We start from the raw sequence: 26,688 nt of genomic DNA on the forward strand, positions 1-26,688 counted from the left end.
CCGTCCACCCATCTCTTTTGACTTACCCAGCGCTTGCTGTCACACAAGTCTAGTTATCTTGTGCTTGACTACTTCCATCTGACCCTGTGCTTTCATGAACACATCATCTCGTTTGCTTGTTTCCTTCCATGTGTTTTCTTATTTCCTGTAGTGCTTTATAGACTGTCCTTTTGAGTGGTTTTGGCTAGTAGTTTATTGATTTTTCCCTATCTCCTTTCTTGAAATTAGGTACAGTTTATGGAACAGCTTTGGATTACCTTGAACTTTTCCCATAATGTTCTCAAAATTTTCCCTTACTTCCTTGTGTTACTGTAAATTTCTTTAGCGTTTTGACCTACAGTATGTTGAACTGTAACTCATTCTCCTCTGATGCCCTCCCTTTTCTTTCTTTTATTGGTTTTCATACCGACTGACTCCCTTACCAAAGATTCCACGTAACTTGTAAAACAGATCCATACCCTAATGGTGGAATTACATTTCTGTGTTTATGAAGGAAAAAAATTTTATTGCATAATCACCAACCTTGTATCTGAAACAGATTTTGGTTGTCACTATTTCTAATAATAGTGTTTTAATTACCCTTAAGCTGTTTCTAAACTCCAGTTCTTCAACTAGCCTATAATTACATACCATTTTCTTTTCATTCATTGTTTCTTATTCAACTCTTCATCTGTCTTTCTGCTGAGTACATTAATTTGTTGTACCTCTATAAGCAAGTTTCTTTTATGGGTGTAACAACACTTGGCTGCTATATACTAAAAATGAATATAATGTGTCCTCCGCTCTCATACCTATTGTATTTTCTCATTATTATTGCTTCTTTAACTTGCCACTGGTTTTCCTATGTTCAGTACTTATACTATACATGCAGGAGCATGAGTTTTACATGTTAGGTCCCATTCCTGTAATTATCTTTTTGTGCATGCTAGAAGTGTTATACTTGTTGGGTGCCATCTCTTAATCCTGCAATTCTACTCTACACTTGTGAATTTTTCTTTTGTTTATATTCATTTAATATCTGCTTAGAGTGTTCCATGTATGCATTATGTTGTTGCACAAGTATTTCTCTCTGTTATTGTAAGCATATTTTGTGTAACTTCTCTTGAACTCTTGTTGTGGAGTCTGCAGATTTCAGACAAATGGTCTTTTCAACTTCAGTGTGATTATGTGAGAACTCATAGGCTATTATTACATATCCCCTTATCCTCCTTTCTTCTTGTAAGGGTAGCTCAAGGACTTTCCACCTCTCACCTTATTTCACTTTAATCTCTAACAGTTCTGTGTATCTCCTTTAGTAAATAGATCGAGCTGCTGAGGGATATTCCAGGTTGGGTCAAATATACATCATATTCTTTCTTTAAGATATTAGGTATCTTTAATTAAGAAAGTATACCTAAGTTAACAAAATACAGTTTGCTTGTCTTGTGATCCTTCTCATGTGATTTTCCTGGGATTGATATAATGTTAGTTCTTTAGAATTACAGAGTAAACAGCTTTGAAAATTGTGGGCAGTCACAGATAAGAGAAAATGCTTGTAAATTTATGCTAAGAGCCCATAAAGTTAACAAATGAAATATGAATTACTTTAAGTACTGGCAAAACAAGAGTTGTTCGTTAACTATGAGCTAACCAAAGTGAAAAGCTTACATATTTTCTGCAAGAGAGTTTGGGAGGAGAAAAAAGGTCTACTGTACTACTGTAACTGTTCAAGAGCTATATCACCATACCAAATAGATTTTTTTTGTTCTGTTTTGAGGTATGAAGTAAAATATGTTTTCACTATGTCATTTATTTCAAATCGAACAATATGCATTAACTTTTGGACATGTCAAAAATGGAAAAACCTTAATTTTTTTATAAATGCAGCTATAAAATTCAACATTACAAAGATCACTCTGTATGAAAATAAATATGTGGTTGGTAATAATTTAACTCCAATAAAATTACTGACACAGAGCTCATCAAATGCTGATTCAATTTCACAGAATTATTTCAGTACAAAAGCATAAATATCTAGAAGACATATTTCTACTCTTGAGTGGGATATTATGGAAGCATAAAATGTCAGGCACATTATATAATGCTTGAATAAATATCTAACATGGCCAAGCATCATTTAGAATACAATTCATGGCTATGATAAGAAGTATATTTGTAATAAATAATGTTTTGATTTGACTTAATGGAATAAGATGTGATGAAACTGAATATATCCAATCTTCATAACAATCTCCTATAGGGATTTAAATAATGGTCAGTTGTAGTTAAAGCCTAATGGAACAATTTTTCCTTATTCATATATGGTACTAAAACTATAAAGACAGTTATATGGTACTCTGAAGAACAGTCAGATGCAATTTATATCCATTACATCAACAATTAACTGTAAAGATGTCTGGCTCGGTTAACTACCCTTGTCGAAGGATACTGACCAACATGACGAAAAAAAACTTATTTCCACTGACTTGCAACTCGAGTTAAGCACCCTAATTTTGTATTACTTAAATTTGGATCAGAGCAATAATTAAGTACTCTCTCCAGTACTAAATAGAAAGTTTTCCATTTAAAACAACCTCAAACACAGTAAGTGTTCATGCATTAATTACATTTACTCAACATCTCACACATTTTCACCTATAAAATACATGGCATGTTCAATACGTTTCATTTAAATTTTTTCCAGTCTTTACTTCTTAGTGTAGACTGAGACAAAAGCACTGTATACAAATTAATTCACCATACTTGTGCAAGTATCCTTGTCCAACATCATTTAAAATCATGCTTATCAATCTACAAACATTGAATTACTAATGCACCTTTGTTAAAGTACTGTTGCTACCTCACTGATGTGGAAAATGGTGACAATGCATAAATTTTTTTTTCATACATATTCGCCATTTCCCACGTTAGTGAGGTAGCGTTAAGAACAGAGGACTGAGCCTTAGAGAGAAAATCCTCACCTGGCCCCCTTCTCTGTTCCCTCTTTTGGTAAAGTAAAAACTGGAGGGGAGGATTTCCAGCACCCCGCTCCCTCCCCTTTAAGTTGCCTTCTACAATACGCAGGGAATACATGGGAAATATTCTTTCTCCCCTATCCCCATGGATAAATTACGTAGGTATAAGTTTACTGAGTATTCCTGGGAAAATATATGGGAGGGTATTGGCGTAAAATATAGCTGTCATGTGTAATGCACCAAAACCACAGCTTCCCATCCACATCCAGGCCCTACAGACCTTTCCATTGTTTACCCCAGACATTTCACATGCCCTGGTTCAGTCCATTGACAGCACATCGACCCCAGTATACCAAATCGTTCCAATTCACTCTATTCCTTGTATGCCTCTCACCCTCCTGTATGTTCAGGCCCTGATTGCTCAAAATCTTTTTCACTCCATCATTCCACTATTGTGCAGCCTTAAATCTGAAGGAGCCTGAAAAAGAAGTATTGGGGAAATATATCTATCTCAAAAATTACACATGCACACAACTACGTAACTGATGGAAAGAAAAAGAAATATCAAACATAACATAGCCAAAAGTAAATTGTCATACTTTAAAGCTGACTTCACTAATTTTGCTAACAAATTCAAAATTTGGTAAGATATTTAAACAGCTACAGACAATAAGAAGTTCATTCCTAAGACATATCACATCCACTTTTAAATAAAAGGTACAAGCCGGTGAATTAATGATACTCTAACATGGGTGTTTCCTAAACCACATTTAAAGTGCAGCAACACTTGGTAGTCTCCTACACATCTCTAAATTCTACAGTATCCTAAAAGGACAAGTAATTTTTCTATTTCCCTATTTTTCCTTATTCCTTTCCCTACCTTTTTATAATCTCCTTTCAAACTATTCCTTTTATTGGACTTGCTTTGTTTCAATACTTTCCTATCTTTGTACAAACAATTGCTTACCTGCTTCATTTTCATGATAGCTATATGAACCTAAAGATCTTCAGTTGATGTTTTAAATACTACTATTAAGTCTTCAGTATTCAAAAGAAGTGGAAATGGTTGGCACCTAAAATGTGACATAGACTATACCATGATTGCAATATTATACATACAAGAAAAAGACATTCATGATACAGATACACAGATACATGGAAACTTAAAACTGAATCTGGCCAATAGATGATTTACAGAAAGTCAATTATGTGGTTAATTCATTTACAACAAATACAAACCCTTTAAAATCATTCAATTTCACTTATGTCAAGATCATCCTCTGAATCCCATGAGTGCACTGTAGCTTTCATCTTACCGGTTGTTGCTTTAGATTCTCTATGATGACCTCCCTCCGAAGCACTTACAGAACCCCAGAGGCTGGTGGGGACTGTATTGGATGAGTCACTCACACTTTGTAAATGCTGCTGACTTCCACAGGGAGAACTTTGATCAGTGTTTGAGTACCCTAAAATCCCCCCACCCTCATGGCTAGTGCCTGGTACAGTGGTGCCACCCATGACATCCACAGCCCCTGCTGGTTTGTTCTTTTTGCGTCCACTCAACTGAAGCTCAATGGATCGAGTGAGGTTGCTTACCATCTCTCCACTTGCTTTTTTCAGTTTGATTTGCTTTGTTTCAGATGGATTCCAACTGTTGCCACTGATAATGTGCAAGTCAGCTGATTCTGCTGATATATTCAAACTGTCAGTTCTTTTTGGTGGTTCTTTTTTGCAGTTTTCATATTCTGGTTCAGAATCCCAGTCAGATTCACTCTCCTCAACTTGCCCATAGGTTTTGTTATCAAAATAATTGCCCTGTTTCGGTCGTGCACCTGACTCCATTGTTAGGGGCTCATCCCTAAACAGGTTTCTTGTTACAGACTTTGAGGTCTCATTATGAATTTCTATCTGAGCACTACTTGACTCTTCTGATTCTGTCTCTGTTGAACTGTCAACTTCAGATTCAGCCTTTTCTTGTGAGACAGAAGAAATTCTCCTTGTTCCTGAAATGACTTTGACATCATCATTTGATTTATTACTGGAGTGAAACATATCTTTAACACCCAGCTTCATAGATTCACTTGTTTTTGACACAGTTGAAGAGAGAACCCGTGACTGCTCCTTAACTCTTGACCGAACATTTTTCACAACTCTTGAAAGGACACCTGACTGTTTTCCTTTGCTTTTATTACCATTCAGCATTTCTGAAAGTGGCTGGATTTCAGATATATCTTCAGCATTATAAATTTTGTCATCAACCTTAGCTCTTATCTCATTTTCTAATCTTTTCCTTAAATCTAAGAAATTATTGTATTTTTCCTCAAACTTCCTTCTTTCTTTTCTCAGATGCGATAAACAAGAGGTCAAAATTTCTGATTTTATGCCAGTTGTTGATGGACTTATTCCTAATGATGACAACTTTGAAGCAAGAACATCTGATGTTGCTTCCCGCATCTGATTCCACAACTGTGGATTGTCTTTCAACAAAGTTTCTAGATTCAATGATTCAGATGACCTGTCATCTTCACAAAGACTTTTATCATCTTCAGAAGAATCAGAAGATGAATGTTCAGAATGAAAGTTATTTTCCTTTTGCATTTTTTGTTCCTGAGTTTCTTCTTCTTTTTCTGTATTTGAGCTTCTTATCTGAAATCGTTTCACCTTCAAGTTACTTTGGTTCCAATGTGATGTATCAGTTTCACTCTCTGATTCTGACTCAGTATCTGAGTCACAAGTATCCATATGATGGATATTTGACTCAATTCTAGAGTCAGAATGTTCTGATATTGGTGAAGTTCCAGGGAGTTCATGTATCATGGATGATGGTTTAGTAGCTTTGTTTAGTACTGGTGGTTTTCTTCTTGTTGGGGTTCTAGGGGATGGTGGAGGTTTCTGGGAAATAATTGCTATTGAAGCCTCTTGTTGAGCTATATCCTTCATCATCTCCCTTAGCTTGATTTTTTCAAACTTTAGTTTTTCCTCATAATCACTTTGTAGTGATTCTTGTATTTGTTTTAAAGAATGCTTGTGATTTTTCTTCTGTTCACTCAGTTGTTTCTTAAGAGCCTGGAGTTCATTTGACAATCCATCCACAACATCCTCACTCCTTTCTTCTACTCTATTATTCTCAGTCTGATTTTGGATCTGTGCTTGCAAGAACTTCAACTCTTCTGCTTGCTTTTTGATAACTTCTGCAAATCCCTCTCGATCAAAAGAAGGAACTGTGTTTCTGTCTCCCTTTTGAAAGTTAGCAATCTGTTCACTTAACTTCTCGAGATGGCTTTTATATGATTTTTCCATATCATCTTTTTCTTCCCAAGCCTTCTTAACTTCCTCTAGCCTTCTTTCATTTTCTGTTTCTAATGATCTCTTTTGTTCCTCCATTTCTTTCATAATCTTCAAAAAATTTTCATTCATCATACTGAATTTTTGTTCAATTTCTGCTAATCTAAATGAATCAACATCATTAGTCTTTGAAGAAATCCCAGTGGGTGCAGACTGAAGGGGAGTAACAAGGCTGTGAGGTTGCTCATGGTTTTTAGCTTCAGAGTTCATTGTTGGACCCACAAACGAACCTGACACAGCTGAGGGCATCTGAGTGACCTGTGGGATTGGGACACTGCTGGCTTGAGTAGGGTGTTTCCTCCACAAATGGGATTGGAGAAAGTCTTGTCCACGAAAAGTTTTGGGACACAGAGGGCATTTGAGAGATTGGAATATACCATTAGCAAGTGCAAATGAGTTAATACATTTTACAGTTTCACGCATATTTTTGTTTGTAATTTTCATTTTCTTGGCTTCTTCAACCTGTTCAACCAATTTTGCTTTCACCTGAAGAAAAATAAAATCTGTTACTTCTCACTAATGAGACAACAGCTGAAGAGAACATGCTAAAAACAAAATAATTATACTGGGAATCTAAATTGACAGAAATACATTAGATAAGAAAAAACTAGAAAAACGAATGCAGATCCACGTACCTCCCAACCCCTATCCAGAGAATTTATATAATCATAATGTAAGATTCAACAAAGTCTGTAGTATAAGAAATCAATATATGTGATGTAAAATAATCATTTCACATTGTTAAGTGGAACAAAAGTGACTAAGATTTATTAAAGAATAAATCTTAGCATTAGTAGAAGTACCTATGAAAAGATTTTGCCCAAGGTATAGTGCACTGAACTAATGTGTCTTGCTTGATAAACGATACTGTTTCTCTCCGTAACTATGCTCATTACCTAATGCCCAATCCTGGGTTCATCTGGAACTGACTTCAACCAGAATAGCAATGACATCAATCAATGGATTAGCTTTGGTAACATTACATATCAAGTGATCTTCAGCAGTAAATGTATTTTAGGCTTTTCCACCCCATATTTATCTTGCATAATTTTTTCTTCTTCCTGCCCCTTCAAAAACAAATACATAAATGTACAAGATATTCCTTTAATTTCAGTAGGAGATAATTAATTTCTCTTAATCTCTTTTCTTTTTTATAACATAAATCCTCAGCAAATCTTCCTTCATTATTTACTTAAAACTATTTGTTATGTCCCTACAGGAAAGTCACTGGCCCATTAAACAAATGACTGATCTGCAACTTCACTGAGTACATTTTCATATTTCTAAAGCTTTTGGAAATATATTCTATTCTAATTCAATACTTCCAATCTACAATATTTTTAAAACTAAGCATGTTAAATTTTGTTTTAAATATATGAAAGACCTACAGTATACTATTATAATGAATAGGTAATTATTTGTTATAAAAACTGACACTGAAAACTTTACAATTTTAACAACATTAAAAACCACACATACACTAATGACTAATTCATAACAAGAAAGTATTCAATTTTTATTATCTAGTAAGAAAGAAGCAAAATAATATTCATACACCAATACTAGCATACTGAGGTCCACTGCAAAACTTGGGCATACTCATTTATCCAATTCATGTAAGACCATAAAAGGTTCTATTCAGGTGTCTAAAAGTCAGAGAACTAGACAATTGGTAATTATCAGATTAGGACAAATCCTGACAGACAGTTGGAATAATACATTTCATGAAAGTCATATATCTGAAAAAAGAGTGCAAATATGCATGTAGATATATAAATCAGTACTAGTTTCAAACATGAGTCAAATATAAATAAAAAGAGAAGTCTTACAAGGATTACATTAAATACACCATGGTTTAACTAAAGTGATAAATAAAGACAAGGATATGAATGAACAATTTAGCTCTATTCAAGCCCGAGCTGAGGATCTATATATCATGTGAGAAAACCCTAAAACATTTAGCAGAGCAAATGACTGAAAACTAAAATTTATCTATCTATCTATCCATATCTCTGATGCCAATTCCAACTGGCACTCCCTCGAAGGGTGGCCACAACAACAGAGTCTCCATGACTAGTGAACTCCAGTGCCACTTCTTAACTTTTAGTGCCTCACCCTTAACAGGCCAGTGGCAGAGGACAACTCCAGCACAGTTTGCTGAGGCTTCTACCTAATGTTCCTCCTGACTACTTCTATCTAATGCTCCTTCCAACTACTTCTACCTAAGTGTTCCTACCTACTACTTCTATGTACTGCTACCATTTTGCCAAAAGCCAGGGCTAGCACATAGTGCTTACTGCTGGAAAATCCAGAGTCATGAAGAATGAGCCGTGTGAGTTGGGTGTTGTCAAGAGTTATGCTATGTGGACAGAATGCCAGTAGTTGACATGTTATTGAGGCAGAAAGAAAAGATAGCTACCTGGGTCAGAAGAGTGTAACCTGACAACCACTGAAGTGCTGGCTCACAAAGCAAATGTCACTAACCCTCCTGATACCCAAGCAGGTAGTTCCGGTAAAATACCTCCTTGGTCATTGGCTGCTTACCAACTACTACCTACTACCAAAATCTAGGACATATATCAGGATGGATGTCAAAGTGCTTCATTGAGATCCAACTTTAAATACAGCCAAGAATCAAATGTGTTAGTAATTATCTTTAATTTAATTTCATCAAATTCCAACTAGCAAATCAGAGCTACTGACTAGAAAGTAAAGATTATGACAAAGATATGGATGTCTGTGTGTGCAGATTAATTTAGATCCATTTTTGTATTCATAAGGCATATCCATGAAATAAGCATTCTTACTCAATATGAAAAAATCCAACTTGACAAATCAAAGTTGTCACCAGAGCAGTCTTAGACATTAGTATAGACTTATGTTCATACAAACCGTTTTGGCTTTACCTTCATGCTTGAACTCTAGAAAAATGAAAGGAGTAGCTCCACTTTATCTGATTAAAAATCTGCAGGATTTTAAAAAGCAAGTGATATGACATACATCTAGAAGCCTAACTTGGCTACATTTTTAAACATGAGATGAGGTTCATTTATAACAGCAATCTCACCAATTCTGATTGAAACTGATTTGATTACAAAAATCTTGTGATCACATATTGTGGTCCATGATGTTATATACCTGTATGCATGGGACATGCAAATAAGGTTATAACAAGCAATTTCATTAAATGAGTGGTACCATATAATTAAATGCAGTAAAAATTAGACTTAAAATAGGAAGCGGGTGTTACTTTTTGCTGTATGATGCTATGGTGCTGATGAGATATATGAAAAGTTATTATCTATGGATAAAGTAATCGAAGTAGAAAAGAAATATGAAAAAATTCAATACAGCATAGTGTAAGGTTGGTAAAGAATCAAGGAAATATGTAAAAAGAGGCAAAAAGAAGAAAATGTAAGAAGGTAAAATCAAAGACAGCAGAGAAAAATGAGATAAAACGTAATGAAAGTTACTGGAGTCCACAAGCATTCAATTTCAGAAGGGATCTGTAAAGATTTTTCATATCAAGAACAAACAGTGAAGAAAAGAAGAAATCATTTAGATTATTATACCAAATACTTTCACATAAAACACATTTAATGGGCATGCAAAGGTAACAATGCTTACCTGTTGGTATTTTTCTGTAATTTGTAGGACCTCTTCTTGAGACTCCTGAAGCTGAGTCTCTAGAAATTCTTGGGAAAGGAAGAGATACTGAATTATGAGCTGAGCTAGGCGGAACATCTTCAGGAGGTTACGCTGACCTGCACTGGTTCTGACATCAAATTCTGATTCCACATCACAGAAAGTAACATGCGATAGATTTTCTTGGAGGACTTCCATGCTACATCCTGATGACAATTCGTGAAGATCTACAGAAGCAAGTTTGTGCCAATCCACCCTTTCCCGTCGCTGGGAGGGGAATTCTACAGCAGATGGAATGGCTACAGCCCCAGTGGGTGACATTGCTCCTAGCCTTGTCTTCATTGTGACTGATTTGGCATAGTTTTGAGAGATGTATGTGCCTCACAACTTACCTGGATATAAGTGTAAAAGCAATGATTAAAACAGCATCTTTCCAATTTATTCAATTCTAAATAGAATATTAGAGTTTTTCATGCAATACACTCAAGCTAACATAAGAAGTGACCATACAATTGTAGCTTGTGCAAATGATGCAAAAACAAAATAATGTTCAAGAACAGACAATTTCTGCTCATAAACGATCCACCATTTGAGAAATATCACCTAAAATGCCCATACAACCGTGAACATATGTAATATTTAGCAGCAAATGATGCAGGGGTAGGAGGCTCCTCTGGCTCTCAGTCTCTATAATCCAAAGTATCAATCTGTTGAGAAAACAGTGAAGAAGGAGGGGAGAATTTACTTTTCACATGTGCCTGATCATCTTCCAATTAGAAAAAAAATCTACTCTGGGCTGTATTCATTCAATGGGATGTATTCACTTTGTCCAATTACCCATGGCATTTCACTGTCATATTTCCTCCTCACACATGCTCCACAGCCATCAACTTGTCTTGCATCACACAGGTCACCAGGTGACCCAACTTCACTTGGGAAGTTAGAGCAATAGGATGAAGGCATGTGAGCTAACTTAAAAACATGTTTTTCATAAGTTTGAAGGTGACTATGAAAGCATACTCTCTCAATTTCCTTTACCCATGAAATTTTACCATGGTAGTCTATTTGGAAAGAATAATCTATCCAACATGAAAATCTCTTAAAGCTACCAAAGGAATGACTAGAATCTGAAAGTTAATTCTCTCCTGGAAAAATACAATCTGGGAGACTTCTTTAACTGAGTTCCAAAACCATCCCTATTTTCTAAGGACTATGTTTCATTAATATAAGATATATACTCCATGCAATTAACATTAAACAAAAGCCCTTTTGGATTCAGGTTATGAAGTTTTATATCATCTTGTAAGATCTGAGAATCAAAATAGCTTTGATAGAGAAATACTTCTCAATCATGTATTGTACCTTAAATTCTTTTGTTGGCAAACCTTAACACCTACCCTAACCAATCTTGAGATCAAAACAATAGGTTAAAAAAGATTAAGCACAGTTATAATGCAAAAAAATATACATGCTTTTAAATATATATTACCTCTTTCATCTTTACTTAACTCCATATTTTCCTGACTTTACTACTGTCGCCTTGTGTTATATTCTTGTGTGATACAATACGTTAAATCATGCTATGCAAATATTTCTTTAAGCACAACCAAGTATATGATGCACTTACAACATAAGTAGACATCTAAAGCTAGTTTTTCGTTGCGGAGCTACGCTGAATAATGACCAATTTTATGTATGTTTCACTTATACGTTTAATACCCCACATTTTCTATAAGAATGATAAAATGATGTTCCATATCACACTCCTCGCTCTCATATTACTCATACTCCTGTCACAACTAAAGAAAATCAGTGACGTCTCTATGTGGTTCAGGTGATGAACCTAAACAGCATTATCACCAAGTATAATACTAGTATTCTTATCAAGGCAATATATCATTAATCAAGAAGTTTTAGATTCAACATTAAGACAACAAAGCTTAAACATATATCAGTTTTAACTTCATTTTAAACACACTGGCGATATGATGAACATCATTATCTTGGCCTTGAATCAATTATAAGGGCTCGATGTACTTACGTCCTTGTGACATTGCTGAGCTTTTATTACTGTCGAAAAAATAAATAACCGCCACTCTCAAGACTCCGTTCCCGACATCATCACCTTTTGTTTATATTTACAAAGTTTGGAATCCATGGCGACCATGATACAGCTTTAGAAAGTAGATTTATTTAAGTTTGATTACCAATGACCTTTCGTATATACCCAGTAATATAATGTTATAAGTAAATGATAACCTGCTTTCTTGATATTAGTTTTCATTTTGCTGCAATAGTAGAATGAAAATTTGAAAGCTGTTCTCGCTTTGTAATGAGAGCTGTGCTGCCTGCTGATGTGAAGAGAGTAACTAAGTGATAGTTAATTAATTTCATATCAGAGAACTCCGCGCGGATAACCCATCAAATAACGGTATCCCAAATGAGAGAAGGGTGAGGGGTGACCTGATCACTCCTAAGTCTTGGAAACAAACATGTCACAGACAATTTTTTTTTTCGATGGATATAGGGATAGCAAGATGACCACATCGCTCCAATTCACTCTATTCCTTGCCCTCCTTTCACCCTCCTGCATGTTCAGGCCCCGATCACACAAAATCTTTTTCACTCCATCTTTCCACCTCCAATTTGGTCTCCCTCTTCTCCTCGTTCCCTCCACCTCCGACACATATATCCTCTTGGTCAATCTTTCCTCACTCATTCTCTCCATGTGCCCAAACCATTTCAAAACACCCTCTTCTGCTCTCTCAACCACGCTCTTTTTATTTCCACACATCTCTCTTACCCTTACGTTACTTACTCGATCAAACCACCTCACACCACACATTGTCCTCAAACATCTCATTTCCAGCACATCCATCCTCCTGCGTACAACTCTATCCATAGCCCACGCCTCGCAACCATACAGCATTGTTGGAACCACTATTCCTTCAAACATACCCATTTTTGCTTTCCGAGATAATGTTCTCGACTTCCACACATTTTTCAAGGCTCCCAAAATTTTCGCCCCCTCCCCCACCCTATGATCCACTTCCGCTTCCATGGTTCCATCCGCTGACAGATCCACTCCCAGATATCTAAAACACTTCACTTCCTCCAGTTTTTCTCCATTCAAACTCACCTCCCAATTGACTTGACCCTCAACCCTACTGTACCTAATAACCTTGCTCTTATTCACATTTACTCTTAACTTTCTTCTTCCACACACTTTACCAAACTCAGTCACCAGCTTCTGCAGTTTCTCACATGAATCAGCCACCAGCGCTGTATCATCAGCGAACAACAACTGACTCACTTCCCAAGCTCTCTCATCCCCAACAGACTTCATACTTGCCCCTCTTTCCAGGACTCTTGCATTTACCTCCCTAACAACCCCATCCATAAACAAATTAAACAACCATGGAGACATCACACACCCCTGCCGCAAACCTACATTCACTGAGAACAAATCACTTTCCTCTCTTCCTACACGTACACATGCCTTACATCCTCGATAAAAACTTTTCACTGCTTCTAACAACTTGCCTCCTAGAAACGTACTTTTATAATATAAGACTAGGTTGATTCAGACAGCATACATGAATTTAAAAGGTTGCGCGATAGTAGAGAACGTTCAATAGATAGGGCCCCACGAATGTAGAGCCCTCCTGGTCATATTCTAAAACTTAAGTAATTTCATTGCTGCTAGGCCCGGACTTTGCTTTGCTTTTTTAAACGCTGCTTCACATTTTTATGTCCTGGCAAAATACATGTACACTGAAGATACATAAATACACACTTTACCAAAGATAAGGTTCCATAGACATTCTTATTACAATTGAAATATTTTTGCGTAGTCCCAGAACCTCTCTTATTATGTTCCTGCAGCTTCAAGGCTGAACTCCACACAGGAACAGGGAAATGTTGGAGGACTCCTTTGAGGGGAAAAGGTTTACCTAAATAAGACTACTTATTTCTGTCCATTGACAGGTTGCTTCTCGCTCGCTGTAAGCATTTACAGGCTCAGTCTGGTGACACGCTTCAGTACATGCGGACAATAATTCACAATATTTCGGGAAAAACTATACGTCTTATAATTATCGAGAAGGTACAGAAGACAAAAAAAAAAAAAATGCATTTCAAATTATTTCCTTAAGGAATACAAACCAAATTTCTGGATGCATCAAAATCCGGATTTCAACATTGAACGTACTGTTATGTCAACAAAACTTCCAAACAGGTAACCTCTGATAATTTGGTGTCCAAGAATTAAGAAAATGAAATAAACTACACATAGAACAAAAGAAGAGGAATGAGTAGAATCTTGCGAGCTGATTCAGACATAGAAACACCGAATTATAGGATTTTTCATGGAAGGTAAAAATATGCCCATATTACGTGGTGAATCTTTCTTTGGTATTCATTATTTTGCCAATATGTCAGCACCGGTGGATCTAAAGGTATCATACCGATATTATTCGCTTCTTCATTTGCCGAACTTAGTACTGCAGGTATTGGCTTTTCCTATGAAAGATTTTTTTTTTTTTCAAATATTGAGTTTTATACAAGTATCAATGTTGATGAGGGAAAAGTTGAAACTCTGTTTAACAAATTCAAGCAGGAACCATTAAAGAGCTCATACCCAGTATAGTCGTGAGGGAAAAGTTGAATCTCTGTTTAACAAATTCTAGCAGGAACCATGAAAGAGCTCATATCCAGTATAGTCGTGAAATAGAGGGAAAGTGATAAGACAAACTAGTTGAACCAATTAAATGTACCCTCAGTGGCCTGTCAACTTTGTTTAACCACAGAGTAATGCAGAGATAGATTGTAGTTACAAAAATTGAACGAAATACCTGATGATAATTATGGTAATGCTAACATCTGCAGATGTCATTTGACCTTCACCCCAGTGCTGATTTATTGACATATTTGTGATAAAGTACCCACTGTGTTTTTATTTTCTGGGATATGTACTTCATTTATGTTAATTTTTTTTTATATTCAATCAAACAAGTATTAATGAAGACTTTGCATTGCACTGAAGAAGGAAAAAAATAAGTAAATATGTAGCTTAAGGTCATGCTGAATGTCTCTTTGGAATATCATTGATTTCATTTTGTAATTATTATGCTTTTAAGAAGAATTAGATATGTATTCGTTAGAGCACCTCATTTTTTAATGATTTTATGCATGCCAGTATATTTTACGTGCCTTCTTACTTTAAGTGTGAGAAATGGTTTGCTGTTCTTGGTGTAGTTTAGATATATAATGTAGTTAGCAAGATGCAGTAACACATTATGGAAATGTTTTTTTCCTAGATCTATTATATATATTTTTTCCTTTCTGTGTTTCAGAATTTGGGCTGTTGTACTACATACTGGTGGTGCCTTTGTCACTGCCAGTAGTGCTCCTCCTGCTCTACATCAGATGGCTTGGATGGGAATTGTATACAAATAATTGAAAAAAATGTGTAGAGACATATGAATAACAAATGTGATCTGTACAACTTGATGCATTCTTCGAGAACATGAATACAACAGAAATATTCTTTGGTAACCAATGAAGATCTTAAAAATCTTATCCCAAGACCTTTTACTGATAACCATTCTGTACTTACAGTTTTTTCATTACCATAAATATGGCAGATCATATATCAGCTTCTGATCTCAGCAAAGATACAGCCATTGCAAGTGTGGCTCTGGATTCTGATGAGGCAGTACCCCTATCTTTTGAAAGACTGTCTCTTTCTAAAGTTAGAATACCAAAAACAGTTACTAGAAGGCAAGGTCATTATCCAGTGCCAGCTACTTCACTTGCAGAGGGCTTTGACAACATTGAATCACCAGTATCTACCTTGGTATCATCAGGGAACAGCCATGCAACTCCTGTTTCAACCCAGGTAGATGATTTAGTAATGAAAGTCAAGTGTGAGTCATCAGTGCTTTCTTCTGAATGTACACCACCAAACAGAAATGTAGGTGAAGATAGAAGTCTTGAGGAGAATCTGAGTCAATCTTCTCATACTCCAAATGGGACAAATGATGAACCTACAAATGTTTTAACCTCACTTAGCACCAGTAGTGGAGTAGATTCCAGTACCATTGTTATTGGAGAAGATGTGACAGGTTGTGTAGTGGTTAACTTGCAAGGCAACATGGTAGTTCAGGAACATCCTTCAGCTCAGGCTCCCTCAGGATCATATCTAGTAGATGAGCAACTTCTTGTACAGGTCACCCAGGAGCAGGGGCCTGGAAACACACAGTCAAGTGAACCTCCAAATGGTTCTAGAATACATGATGGAAACCCTTCCCTTTTGAAAGGAAATAAAGATGACTCCATTTTTAATGCTTCTCCTAGGAAGGATACATCTAGAAAGCATAAGGAAGGAAAAAATGTAGCTGATATGAATACTAAATTCAGTGATGGAACAAAAGCTAAGGCTCTGTCTAATTTTGAATCAAGATGGAATTTCCACAAAGTTTTTGTAAAGTCTGAATGTCCTTTGATTACCAAAGCATCACCAGATGACATTATAGTAGAAGGTGAGAGTGAACCAGAAGACATAGGCAGACCAAGGAGAAAATCTGCTAAAAAAGCAAGACTAAGGTGGAAGAATACTCATGATGTTGATAACATTGGAAAGATTGGTGTAAAGAGATCAAAATGCATGCATTTTCTTTCAAGGGATAAACTTGCCAACAAAACAGAAAAAAATGTGGTAAGTACAATGTGGGAGACTTGCAGAGCCTTCACTTATGCTATGTCTTTTAGTATCAGTACTTTTATAATTTTCCTACAAAATATGTAAATATCATATCATGAAACACATATGAATAAAAGACAGTGATACTCATAATGACCTCATAGGAGGTCAGAGATGAAAGTGAAGACACTGCAATATGATGTCTGATAAAGGTCAAGTGAAAATTGTTGAAGTTAGATGGTTACTTGGACTGCCCCATTTTCATGATATGAGTTCATTGGCCTAGTTGAGTAGGTGTATATTCATTTAGTCCTCTGAATGTGCACATGCTAGCTCACATGTTTTGTGATGATTTGGACATAAAATGGTGTTTTACTTTCCCCAGTGAGCAAGGGCTCTGTTGACTTATGAGATTTTCTAAAAAATATTTTCAGATGAGCAGGCTATTTTTTTGAACAAAAATTCTAAAGTTTTTGGAAAAATCAATTTCTGAATTTAAGTTGGTTATGATATGGATTCGGTTTGGAGTTTCAGTTAAGGAAGGCTTTACTCACAAGATGTGCCTTTTGTTTGAAAGTGAAAGCATTATGCTGAATCCACTCCTATTTTTTCTTGCTTTAGGAGTTTTTGTTATTTGTCAGGATCTCATGGTAAATGAGCAGTCGATTCAAGATCTTCCAGTGTGGGCCCAGCGCCTCACTTCTGTGCGAGTGTTAGATAATAAATGGGTAGTAGGAGTAGCATCCTCCAGTGCAATACTCCAGCAGACTCTGGAAGGACACTCCCGAAGTGTTCTGTGTGACTACATTAAAAGGTACTTGTAATTAATATCATACACTCTAGGTAATTGAGAGAACTTCATTGATATTATCTTGATGTATCTGATACAAGATAAGCAAGCAAACAACAATACCACAGACTTCAAGAACATTTTTGTAGCCTTTGTTTTTTTGTAAAAATTTTTTTAATGCATTAAAGTGGCAAACAGTGAAAAGCACAAATACAGTAAGTCTAGAAGTGATGTAGAACTTTCAGTATTTCTGTTTCAGATTACAAACAGCTTTAAAATAATTTGTAATTACCAACAGCCATCCGAGCAGTTTGCAGCAGCGTCACCGCACAAGATTACAGGCTAGTCGTATAATGTGGCATCATCAGCGAATAAAATTTGATGGGGTACCTTTTACCATTCTTTCCTCTGATGATCTCAAGTGTGCATTTGGAATGAACTATAAGATTAAGGTAAGTTTTCTAGTGCAAGTGCTTAATTTCAAGAAAAATTCATGTTGAAAAGAGAAGAAATATTTTCAGATATGAAATGCTATCTGTAGCCTATTGGATCCTTTGTTTTTCAATGTTTGGTCTGTACCTGAGTTCTTGAAACCCATTGTTCTTAGCACAGTGTCTACCAAACTGTCCTTGTAGATATAGTGTACAAAAGTAAAGACTGTCACTGGAAAGATTTAGTCTGAGAAGGTACATAAAGATTTTCATGATAGAAATGTAGTCTACAAAGGTTCAAAATATTGTCTTTGTTCTGAAATACTATAATTCTTACTGAAAGTTGGCATCTGAGTCCTTATTGCCATTATCTTAGTGGTTATGATATGATTCAAGATAGTATGAAGATATCAGATGCATGAATACCTTTTCTATGATAGTTTAGCATAACAGTGTCATCATCCATGGGGATAAGGAAGAAAGAGGACTACCCACGTATCTTCTGCATTTCATAGAAGGCATCTGAGAGGGCCAGGAGTGTGAGGCTGGAGATCTTTTCCCTCTTTATTCAAATGAAGGAACATAGGAAAACGCTGAATGAGAATCTTTTATCCCCTAAGGCTCAGTCAAATATTCTCGACACTACCTCACTCTTGCGGAAAATTGCAAACGTTTATGAAAGAAAGAAGTTTCATTGTATTAGAATGTTCATACAAGGCTTTGACTCTTTTGTTTAGGGTTGAACTTAAAATTGTGGTAGTACCCACATCTATGTCATAGCATGTGCCTCTTTATCAAAAGCTGTTGAATGTTTTTAGATAAGCTAACTAATTTTGGCCCATGCTATGAAATAGTTTCCCTTTTCTTTTTTCATGCTGGAAACTAGCAAAAAAGAAGATGTTTACTTTCATTTACTTTCAGAGAAAAGACTCAGAGAACACAGCAAAAAGTAAGCAACAGAGAGATCGTTTAGAGGAGGATTTTGTGCAAGAAGAAGGAATTAGTGAACATACAGAAGACTCAGAGAAAAGGAAAATTAACCAAGTCAAAGGAGAAATAAAAGATATTGTGCCCAAGAAGCGATACAAAGATGTTACCTTTACCTCATGTACTGCCAAAATCACTGTGAAACTTATTATCAAGTGAGTACATAGCATGTCTTTGTAACCATTTTGACAACACTGCCATATGCCATGGACTCAAGATGTATAATTTCTAAATGAGCATAATGTGCTGAAGGGATTTTGTATGATGATGAATAACATGACGATTTATTTTAAAACAAGCAATTACCTGCCTTTTAATTAGTAGTCTCCATGTGGTTCAAATGCTGTTTTGCTACCATTAAGAGTTGGTAAATTATTCTCCCGTGGTTTGTGCTTTTCCATTGTGTCCTGTTGGTTGAAGCTGATGTCAGTTTTTTTTTGTTTTATTTCATTCTTGTAAAGTCAACGTTTGAAAGAGGTTTCATTTATAATTGTAATGAGACCATAGTAAAGCCTCATCTTGGTATTTTTAGCTACAAGTGTATAAGTGAAGCTGTGTACCCTTGGGGGAGATGACAATCTTTGAATATTTAGATTTTCCAGGTTTTTTGTTTTATTTTCATTTTTAATCGTTTATTTTTATTATTTATACAGGTACCCAGGCTATGCAGTTTCACATAATGCTCTGGCTTCAGAGCGGAAGGTGATGCTGAGAGCTCTCCGAAGGAACATGAGTGAAGGTTTGACATTAGAGAAGGAGGAACTTTACCATGTAACTCTTCCGTTAAGCTCTGTTCACAATCATCCATTACAAGGTAGATCACGTAGCATTCATCCTTCCATCACAGGTAAAATTAAAGAACTTGTAGGTGAAGGGGTTACTGCACCTAAGGTTATAAAGGGCATTCTTGACAACCATGTAGAGATGCAACATGTTGGTGATGTAGTGGTTCCACAGCCAGATGACAGAGCATATTATCCAAGACTTAAAGATATAGCTAATCTTGTTTATACACTTTGTAAGAAAATGGGTATATCAGCCAAACGGAAGGTTTCCAGTGATCAAACCACTTTTGAAACAATTCAGAGAAAGAAAAGAAAACATAGGAGAACTAGATCTAATGGTGAAAACGAGGTGATGTGTTCTGATAATGTCATATCAGATAGTATGCCCTTGCAAGCCTCAACATTACAGGAGGCAGTGCAGACATTCTGCACAGATGAACCAGACAGAGGCAACCTTGGTGGCTTAGAGGGACGAGAATGCATATCTACAGATGTAGCACCAAGGGATGAATCAGAGGTTTCAAGCTTGGCAGAAATGGTTCGAGGACAGTTGGATACCTTGCGCAGCCTTACATTCTCCCTCCATGAAGCAGGAAGCCTTCAGGAAATGTATCATTCCCTTCAAGTCATCCTAAACCAGTACATGAATAACAACCACCACACACTGCAAGAAGGAATAGCAGAAGCACCTCCCACTACAGCTTTCATCATACAAGACCCGTTGGTAGATCCATTATCTTCAGCAGCATCACCTGCTCAGGGAATGCCAGAATCAACAGCAGAGCATTTAGTAATCTCTGAGAGAGATGGAACTGGATCTGGAATTGCAAATAAACCTAGAAATACTCAGAATATTGGCAGTCAACATGTGCGTCAGTTACGGCCCCCAGTAGCACTCCAGTGCCTGACAACTAATGTTTTACCTACTCTTGCAGTGTCACAACTTCCTAGATCAACCAGTCAGAACCCTCATCAAACTCACACACACATTGTTACATCTGTCCCTCACAGTGGAAATAATCAAGCAACAGCTACAATACCACCACCAACTTATCAAACCTTGGGACCAGCTATACAAGATGGTTCTCCTACCCCTGTTCATTTGTCACTTCCACCGTACTTCTATTATGTTCAAGAAGTTACAGTTCCAGAGTCTAGCCAAAATTGGACATACACCACCTCATCATGAGCTTGTGATTTTATGTATTATGGGATCTGTCAAACAATGTTGTGTCAGAGTTTAAAAATGAGCTATTTTAAAGGATCATAAACTGATGAAGGAAGTTACCTTGTAATGCTTGATGAAACAAAAGCTTCAGTGTCTGGATGCCAAATGCTTAGCTTTTGATTTATTGTACAGTGTTATAGTTCTTATGGTTGTGGGATTTCAACAGTAAGAATAAGCAAACTCTTTTCAAATTAGGTTGTAAATAGAATAGACTAATCAGTATTTTAGTCATGGATATCTTCTAGTTGGATGCAGAATTTCCAAAGAATATTTTTTATACTGTATTTGTCCTGCAGGGATAGTACTCAATTGATTACTGTACAAATATGTAATTTTGTTTGATACCAATCTCTTCATATCATGTATTTTTCTTCTGACTTCATTTATTCTGATCTCTGCTTTTCTATATTTATGTGTCAGGCATTTCCCTCACTTTTCAGTGTTGTCTCTTTGCAGCTGGTGTTTATTGCCTATTCATTTTGCAGCTTGTTAGTGCATATCCCACTAAAATTTTGTGTATTTTGTGCTTCTGATTATTGCCTACTTTTCATTTTGCATTGAATTACAATTTTTTCATTATCTCCTTTGTTCTTCTTGCTGATAAATTCTTTTTACCTGTTGTTTTTTGAAATGGGCTTATCAGATCTCAGTGGAGAAAGAGAGATAAATCACATGCTTATTATGTGTATGTCACTGAGTTTGATGAGCTTTGGCCACTTAGTGGGTGCCGTTACAGTCTGTAAGGGTGTTTTCATGTATCAGATGCCCAGTCAGCCTTCAAAATGTCCAGTCACTTGTCAAGACATGAAAAAGTAGCCGGTTGAAGATTAAGGATCTTTACTGATGATATGGTATGATTAATTTTGTCATTGGATAAGGCAGCTAGTCTCAAGATCATTGAACTTTTGTGATATATTTTTCTCTAAATTTCATAATCAGTTTGCTCCAGGTCTGTAGCGAGCTGCCATAATAGTGTTGCTGTCACAGGCAAAATGGTTATGTTCGACTAGGCTTATTATCCAAGCCAGTGTTGCTATGATCAGCTCATCTTCTGTTTACTCCAGTTCTTGCTGACAGGATGTTGAAGTTATATTCTGGCATTAGTTTGAGAATTGCAGTTGGTACTTATAAATTAACCCCTTAATGCCTACAGACAGATGTTTATGTGAGCTGGGTGATGCCTCTAGATGGATATTTATGCATTGAGGTTCATGCCTCACTTTTAAGACTGCACACTGGGTCATGACCGGGGTGGTTGTGCAAAATAATTTCTCTATGTTACTTTTGAGAGAATGTACTTTTACTCTCTTTACCTTCTTCCATTTTATTTCCCATTTGTTATCCCACTGATATTCAAATCATCCAAATTGTTCACCTCTGTAAGTACTAGTCACAATAATCTTTCCTTCTGGGAACAATATTAAGTTTGGAAGATGAACTTTCATGGTTTTTTGTTATATCATCCTATCATCATAGCTCTACACCCAATTCCTTAGGGTGTATTAGGTATTTACTGCCTCTGAAATCTCTCAAGCACATCCAAAACCCATGCCCAGTCTATGAAAGTGAAGCATAGACTTCCACATTTATAAAAGTGCTCCATGTATTTTTTTTATTTGTTTTGTTAATTCATTAAGTGAGACTAATGTCTCCATTCAAATTCCTCTACATACTTTTCAGTGTATCTGATCCCATCATTCCCCTTAGCACTTTCATGTGAAATATCCTTAGCCCATTTTAGTTTTGTCTGCTTATTTCTGTCTCTTCTGCAATCTCCTTCTCCTGCTTGTACTTTGTTTATGTTACACTGCCATATATCTTCTTGAACTACTTATCATCTGCCATATGTTCTACATGGCTGTACCATCCCAAAATACTGTCACATACTTTTTCCTAATGATATCTTCACACCCTTACATCCTCACATTCTTTCTTCCATATATCATCTTACTTCCATTTATACTGTGCAAGTTATACATCACTACTTTTCTGACTTTTAACCATTTTGACCTATATAAACTTGCATTGCATTTTCATATATCAGAGTTGTGGCAGGTGCTTCTTCATGCAGCCACTTGCTCACTCTGCACCTAGTTTTTTCTAATAGAGATTTCAGTGCACCTTCAATTTTTTTCTTTAGTATGGCTCTGCTTTCAAATTAAATTTTCCCCTCTTCCATTCTTACTGAACTTTACTCCAAAATATCTAACTCATCCATGATTTCTAGTTCTTCACTTTGCAAAATGATATTACATTGTTTTCCCTACTCATTTACTCCTTCTTTTTTTTTTTTTTTTTTGTCACTTTCAACAAGGAACCCAGCTTACTCGTAAGGTGATGACAGAACTCAGCATGTTTATACTTAAATCAGATCCCAAGCATTACATGCTTGATCATTGTTTTGTTTTGTCTCACCATGTTCTTTAAATTTGTTTGTATGGGAATTACCTGTGGGGCAAAATAATGTAGGGTAGTTTAATGTTTCTGAAATCGTGTTTTGTACAATAATTAAAAAACATGGTTCCTCTGTTTTGTTAAAAAAATGTACCTGGTATCACCAAAATACCCAATCTGTCATGAAAATACCCCTGTGCAGAGCTAGCCAAGCTTGCTTTTAAAAAACTACTCAAAACTAAATGCTGTCAATTCTTCCTTTCTTAGTATTTATTCCAGGTAAACAAAGGACACTTATCTTATATGTGGAGGACTCCTGTCACATCTGTGGTAGCTCTAGCTCCATATCTTAATTTGAGTGTAAAGCAGTCCAGCTTTTTAACTCTTCAATCTGACTTCAAAACTTTATCCATTCACTTTTTTTGTGCTGCAGTGTTGGTTCTCTTTTCTTTTGTTATCACTTTTGTTTCATCTCCCAAAAGAAGGCTGTTTGTGTTTCTTGTGTATTTTTGTCACTGACAAAATGATCAGTAGAGAAATGTCATGTATTTTATTTTCAAAATCTTGGTAGTGTTATCTACAAGTTATAACAATATAAAGATAGAAAGTCTTATTACTTGTTCACTGATGATTATAATTCTTGTTCGTGGGTGTAGCTATTGTTTCTAAACCATATATTTAAGAGCAACTGTTGAGTGAAATGTACCATTAGATTTGATATCAGAAATCTCTTTTGCAATGTTTTTGTTGTTCAGGAAAGTTGACATTGACTAAATGACTGTAAGTGATGAGGCATACAGTAACATTCCCAGGGATGGACTGGGCTCTCAAGCCAACTGGGGGCTCTGGGTTCCCTTGTTTTCAATTCTTGTATACTGACTCTCTTTCTCTGTCTCACCTCAAGGCCCAGATCCTCTGTCCATGCCTAATTACCTGACTGCTCAGTCTGTCCCTAATCATTTCTATATCTTTTTTGTTATCTGTCTATCACTCATCACTAACTCCATTCCTTAATTTCTTGGGGTGGATCAGATACATACATTTTATCATTCCTACTAGTTTCTGAAGGCTGGAGAGTAAGTGAATTTGTGTTTGAATAAACAGTATGTCCCTTATGCTTTAAAAGTAGTTTATGAAGTGTGTAATAACTTTTTTATGATAAACTTTGTAAAACAGCATTTAAAATTGTCAGACATAAAGATTTATTTTTTAGATCCTTGGTTTGATTTTTTGTTTCATCCGTCACAATGATGAAAGATTATTCCCTTATGAGATAAAAAGATAGTGATAATCAGGAAATATGTGGATAAGTAGTTGCATGCAGAATTAAGGGCAGAGCAATGATAATGATGAATTGAACCTCCTTTGATTGTCTGAATAAGTGGTGTACTTATTTCTATCTATCTATATTTTTGAAGCCATTCCACCAAGAACTCCCATCAATGGAGTGCCCATGGCAAAAGAGTCTCCACTTATCCCTCTCCTTACATGCCTCCCTGAAATACATCATTCCACACATTTTTCCATGTTTTCTCTCCCTCCAGTTCTCTCCTACTTTATTTCCCTATGTTACATATGGTCTTTCTATCACACCAACCTCTTTAATCATATTATCAAACACTCTCCTTGTAAACTCCCCATCTTGCATTCTTTCCACATGCCCAAAGCACCTCATTCACTCGTGCTACCTTTCTACAGTTCATTCCCTTTGCATTCACTGCCAGACCATGTCTCTGATACATCCCTCAGTACTTTCTTCATTCCATATAGTCATACTGCATGTCCTCAGATGACTAATTTCCAGAGCCTGGATTGTTAACCACTGTGACTCATCCCATGTCCATGTTTTGGCTGCATGGGTCAGGATTGGGAGGACTATGCTGTCCCTTGACCCTTTCTTTACATCCAAACTTACACCTCTACTCTTCATCATTCTATCAATAGAATGAACCTTCTACCCTGCTCTGCTCTATCCTTTATTTCTCTTTCCATATCACCGAACGTAACCAAGATAACTCCCAAATACTTAAATCATATCACCTCTTCCAGTCTGTATCCCCCATATCTATAACATAGTTTCTCCTCTCACTTTATAGGGCTTTGCAAAATCTATACTTTCTTTTCTTTCAAACACCAACCTTTACTTATACTTGCATTTACCTTCAATCACCTATGCTTACACACATCACAAAACATGCTTACATCCTTCTGTAACACTTCACTCAGTAAACCACTGATAAGTTCTGGCCCCTAGTATGAAGAGAGTAAAGGAAATAATAAGTACCATGGATGAATGAAAAGGAAATGCTGCTACTTATACATGTTCCAGCACATGCTCCTATTGTAAAGTCAGATTTCAAATCATGGCCAAATTGCCCAAGTGTGATCAAGTGAAATGTTAAGGTAGATAGATTAGAATGAACAAATACTTATACAAAGTTTCATGTAAGACAAAACTTTTTTTCATCAAACTAACAAACAGGTGGATGTGTTTGGAAGCTCCATGAACAAGCCCAGTAAAGTAATATCCAAATGGGAGTTACTTTAGATAACATGAGACTTTGAAGTGATAAGTTGATATGGTTATTACAAAGAATAGTAACTCTTAAGAAAGATACCATCAGCAAAATAAGGCATGGGAGATTTCCAGCAGTTGATTAATTGATGAAACGTATCAAAAGAAAGCTTGATTAAAGGATTTGCCTATAATTTCGCCATGGTTAACAGACAGCTGACCACTTTCCCCTTCTCAAAAACCACACCATAACCATAGTCATCATAATCAGTCTCTCTCCTCAAGTAACTTCCACCATATCCGTATACCTTTGTAAAGAAGTTGATAATCCAAATCTTACCTACCATAACCACCATTTCACCTTTTGCTTCCATGATATCCATCACCATTTATAGACCCACCACCTCCTGCCTTTGAATTATCACTATACTCAAATCTCCTTTTCTTATGTAGCCCATATCCACTGTACGTCATCATAACCTGACAATATATTTTGACCCTAATTCCTACCATTTCCACTGTAGTACACCCTTCTGTATTTCCATAACTTGTGCAAAGTATTTTGAATCACATACTTCATCGTAGTTGCATGATGTACCAACAATACCCGCTGTTGTATTCATTGACATTAACATCATAACCTCCTTTGATAGCCTGAAAAGTACAAGAGTGAATTACAGATTAGCACTTGTATATTTCAGTATAGTATACTAGACAAAGTACATTAAAAGAGAGATTACATGAAGGGGGTTTTCTTTACTACCAAACAACTTTTTACATTTACATCATACAGATCTAGTCTCATCACATAAATCATTCCATTGATCCACCACACTGTTGATGTAGAAGTATTTCTTCACATCTCTTCTAACTTGTTTCTTTCTATGACTTCTTGCTTTTTGGTATTTTCA

At 36.1% G+C, this 26,688-nt stretch overlaps 2 protein-coding genes across 2 annotated transcripts; one reads left to right on the forward strand and one right to left on the reverse strand.

The window, feature by feature from the left end:
* Positions 1 to 1,780: 1,780 nt before the first annotated feature.
* DZIP1 (DAZ interacting zinc finger protein 1) lies at positions 1,781 to 12,113 on the reverse strand. The gene is made up of 3 exons (XM_071669524.1): positions 11,986 to 12,113; positions 9,927 to 10,336; positions 1,781 to 6,785 (listed from the first exon to the last, which is right to left on the reverse strand). The coding sequence occupies exons 2-3, from the start codon at positions 10,284 to 10,286 to the stop codon at positions 4,203 to 4,205; spliced, it is 2,943 nt and encodes a 980-aa protein (XP_071525625.1). The 5' UTR covers positions 10,287 to 10,336; positions 11,986 to 12,113; the 3' UTR covers positions 1,781 to 4,202.
* A 2,030-nt stretch (positions 12,114 to 14,143) lies between these two features.
* LOC139753265 (uncharacterized) lies at positions 14,144 to 24,474 on the forward strand. The gene is made up of 6 exons (XM_071669525.1): positions 14,144 to 14,318; positions 15,299 to 16,662; positions 17,289 to 17,461; positions 17,736 to 17,889; positions 18,790 to 19,010; positions 19,509 to 24,474. The coding sequence occupies exons 2-6, from the start codon at positions 15,583 to 15,585 to the stop codon at positions 20,827 to 20,829; spliced, it is 2,949 nt and encodes a 982-aa protein (XP_071525626.1). The 5' UTR covers positions 14,144 to 14,318; positions 15,299 to 15,582; the 3' UTR covers positions 20,830 to 24,474.
* Positions 24,475 to 26,688: the final 2,214 nt, after the last annotated feature.

This window comes from Panulirus ornatus, chromosome 14 (assembly GCF_036320965.1).
Source record: "Panulirus ornatus isolate Po-2019 chromosome 14, ASM3632096v1, whole genome shotgun sequence".
In the NCBI taxonomy this organism is placed as follows: Eukaryota; Metazoa; Arthropoda; class Malacostraca; order Decapoda; family Palinuridae; genus Panulirus; species Panulirus ornatus.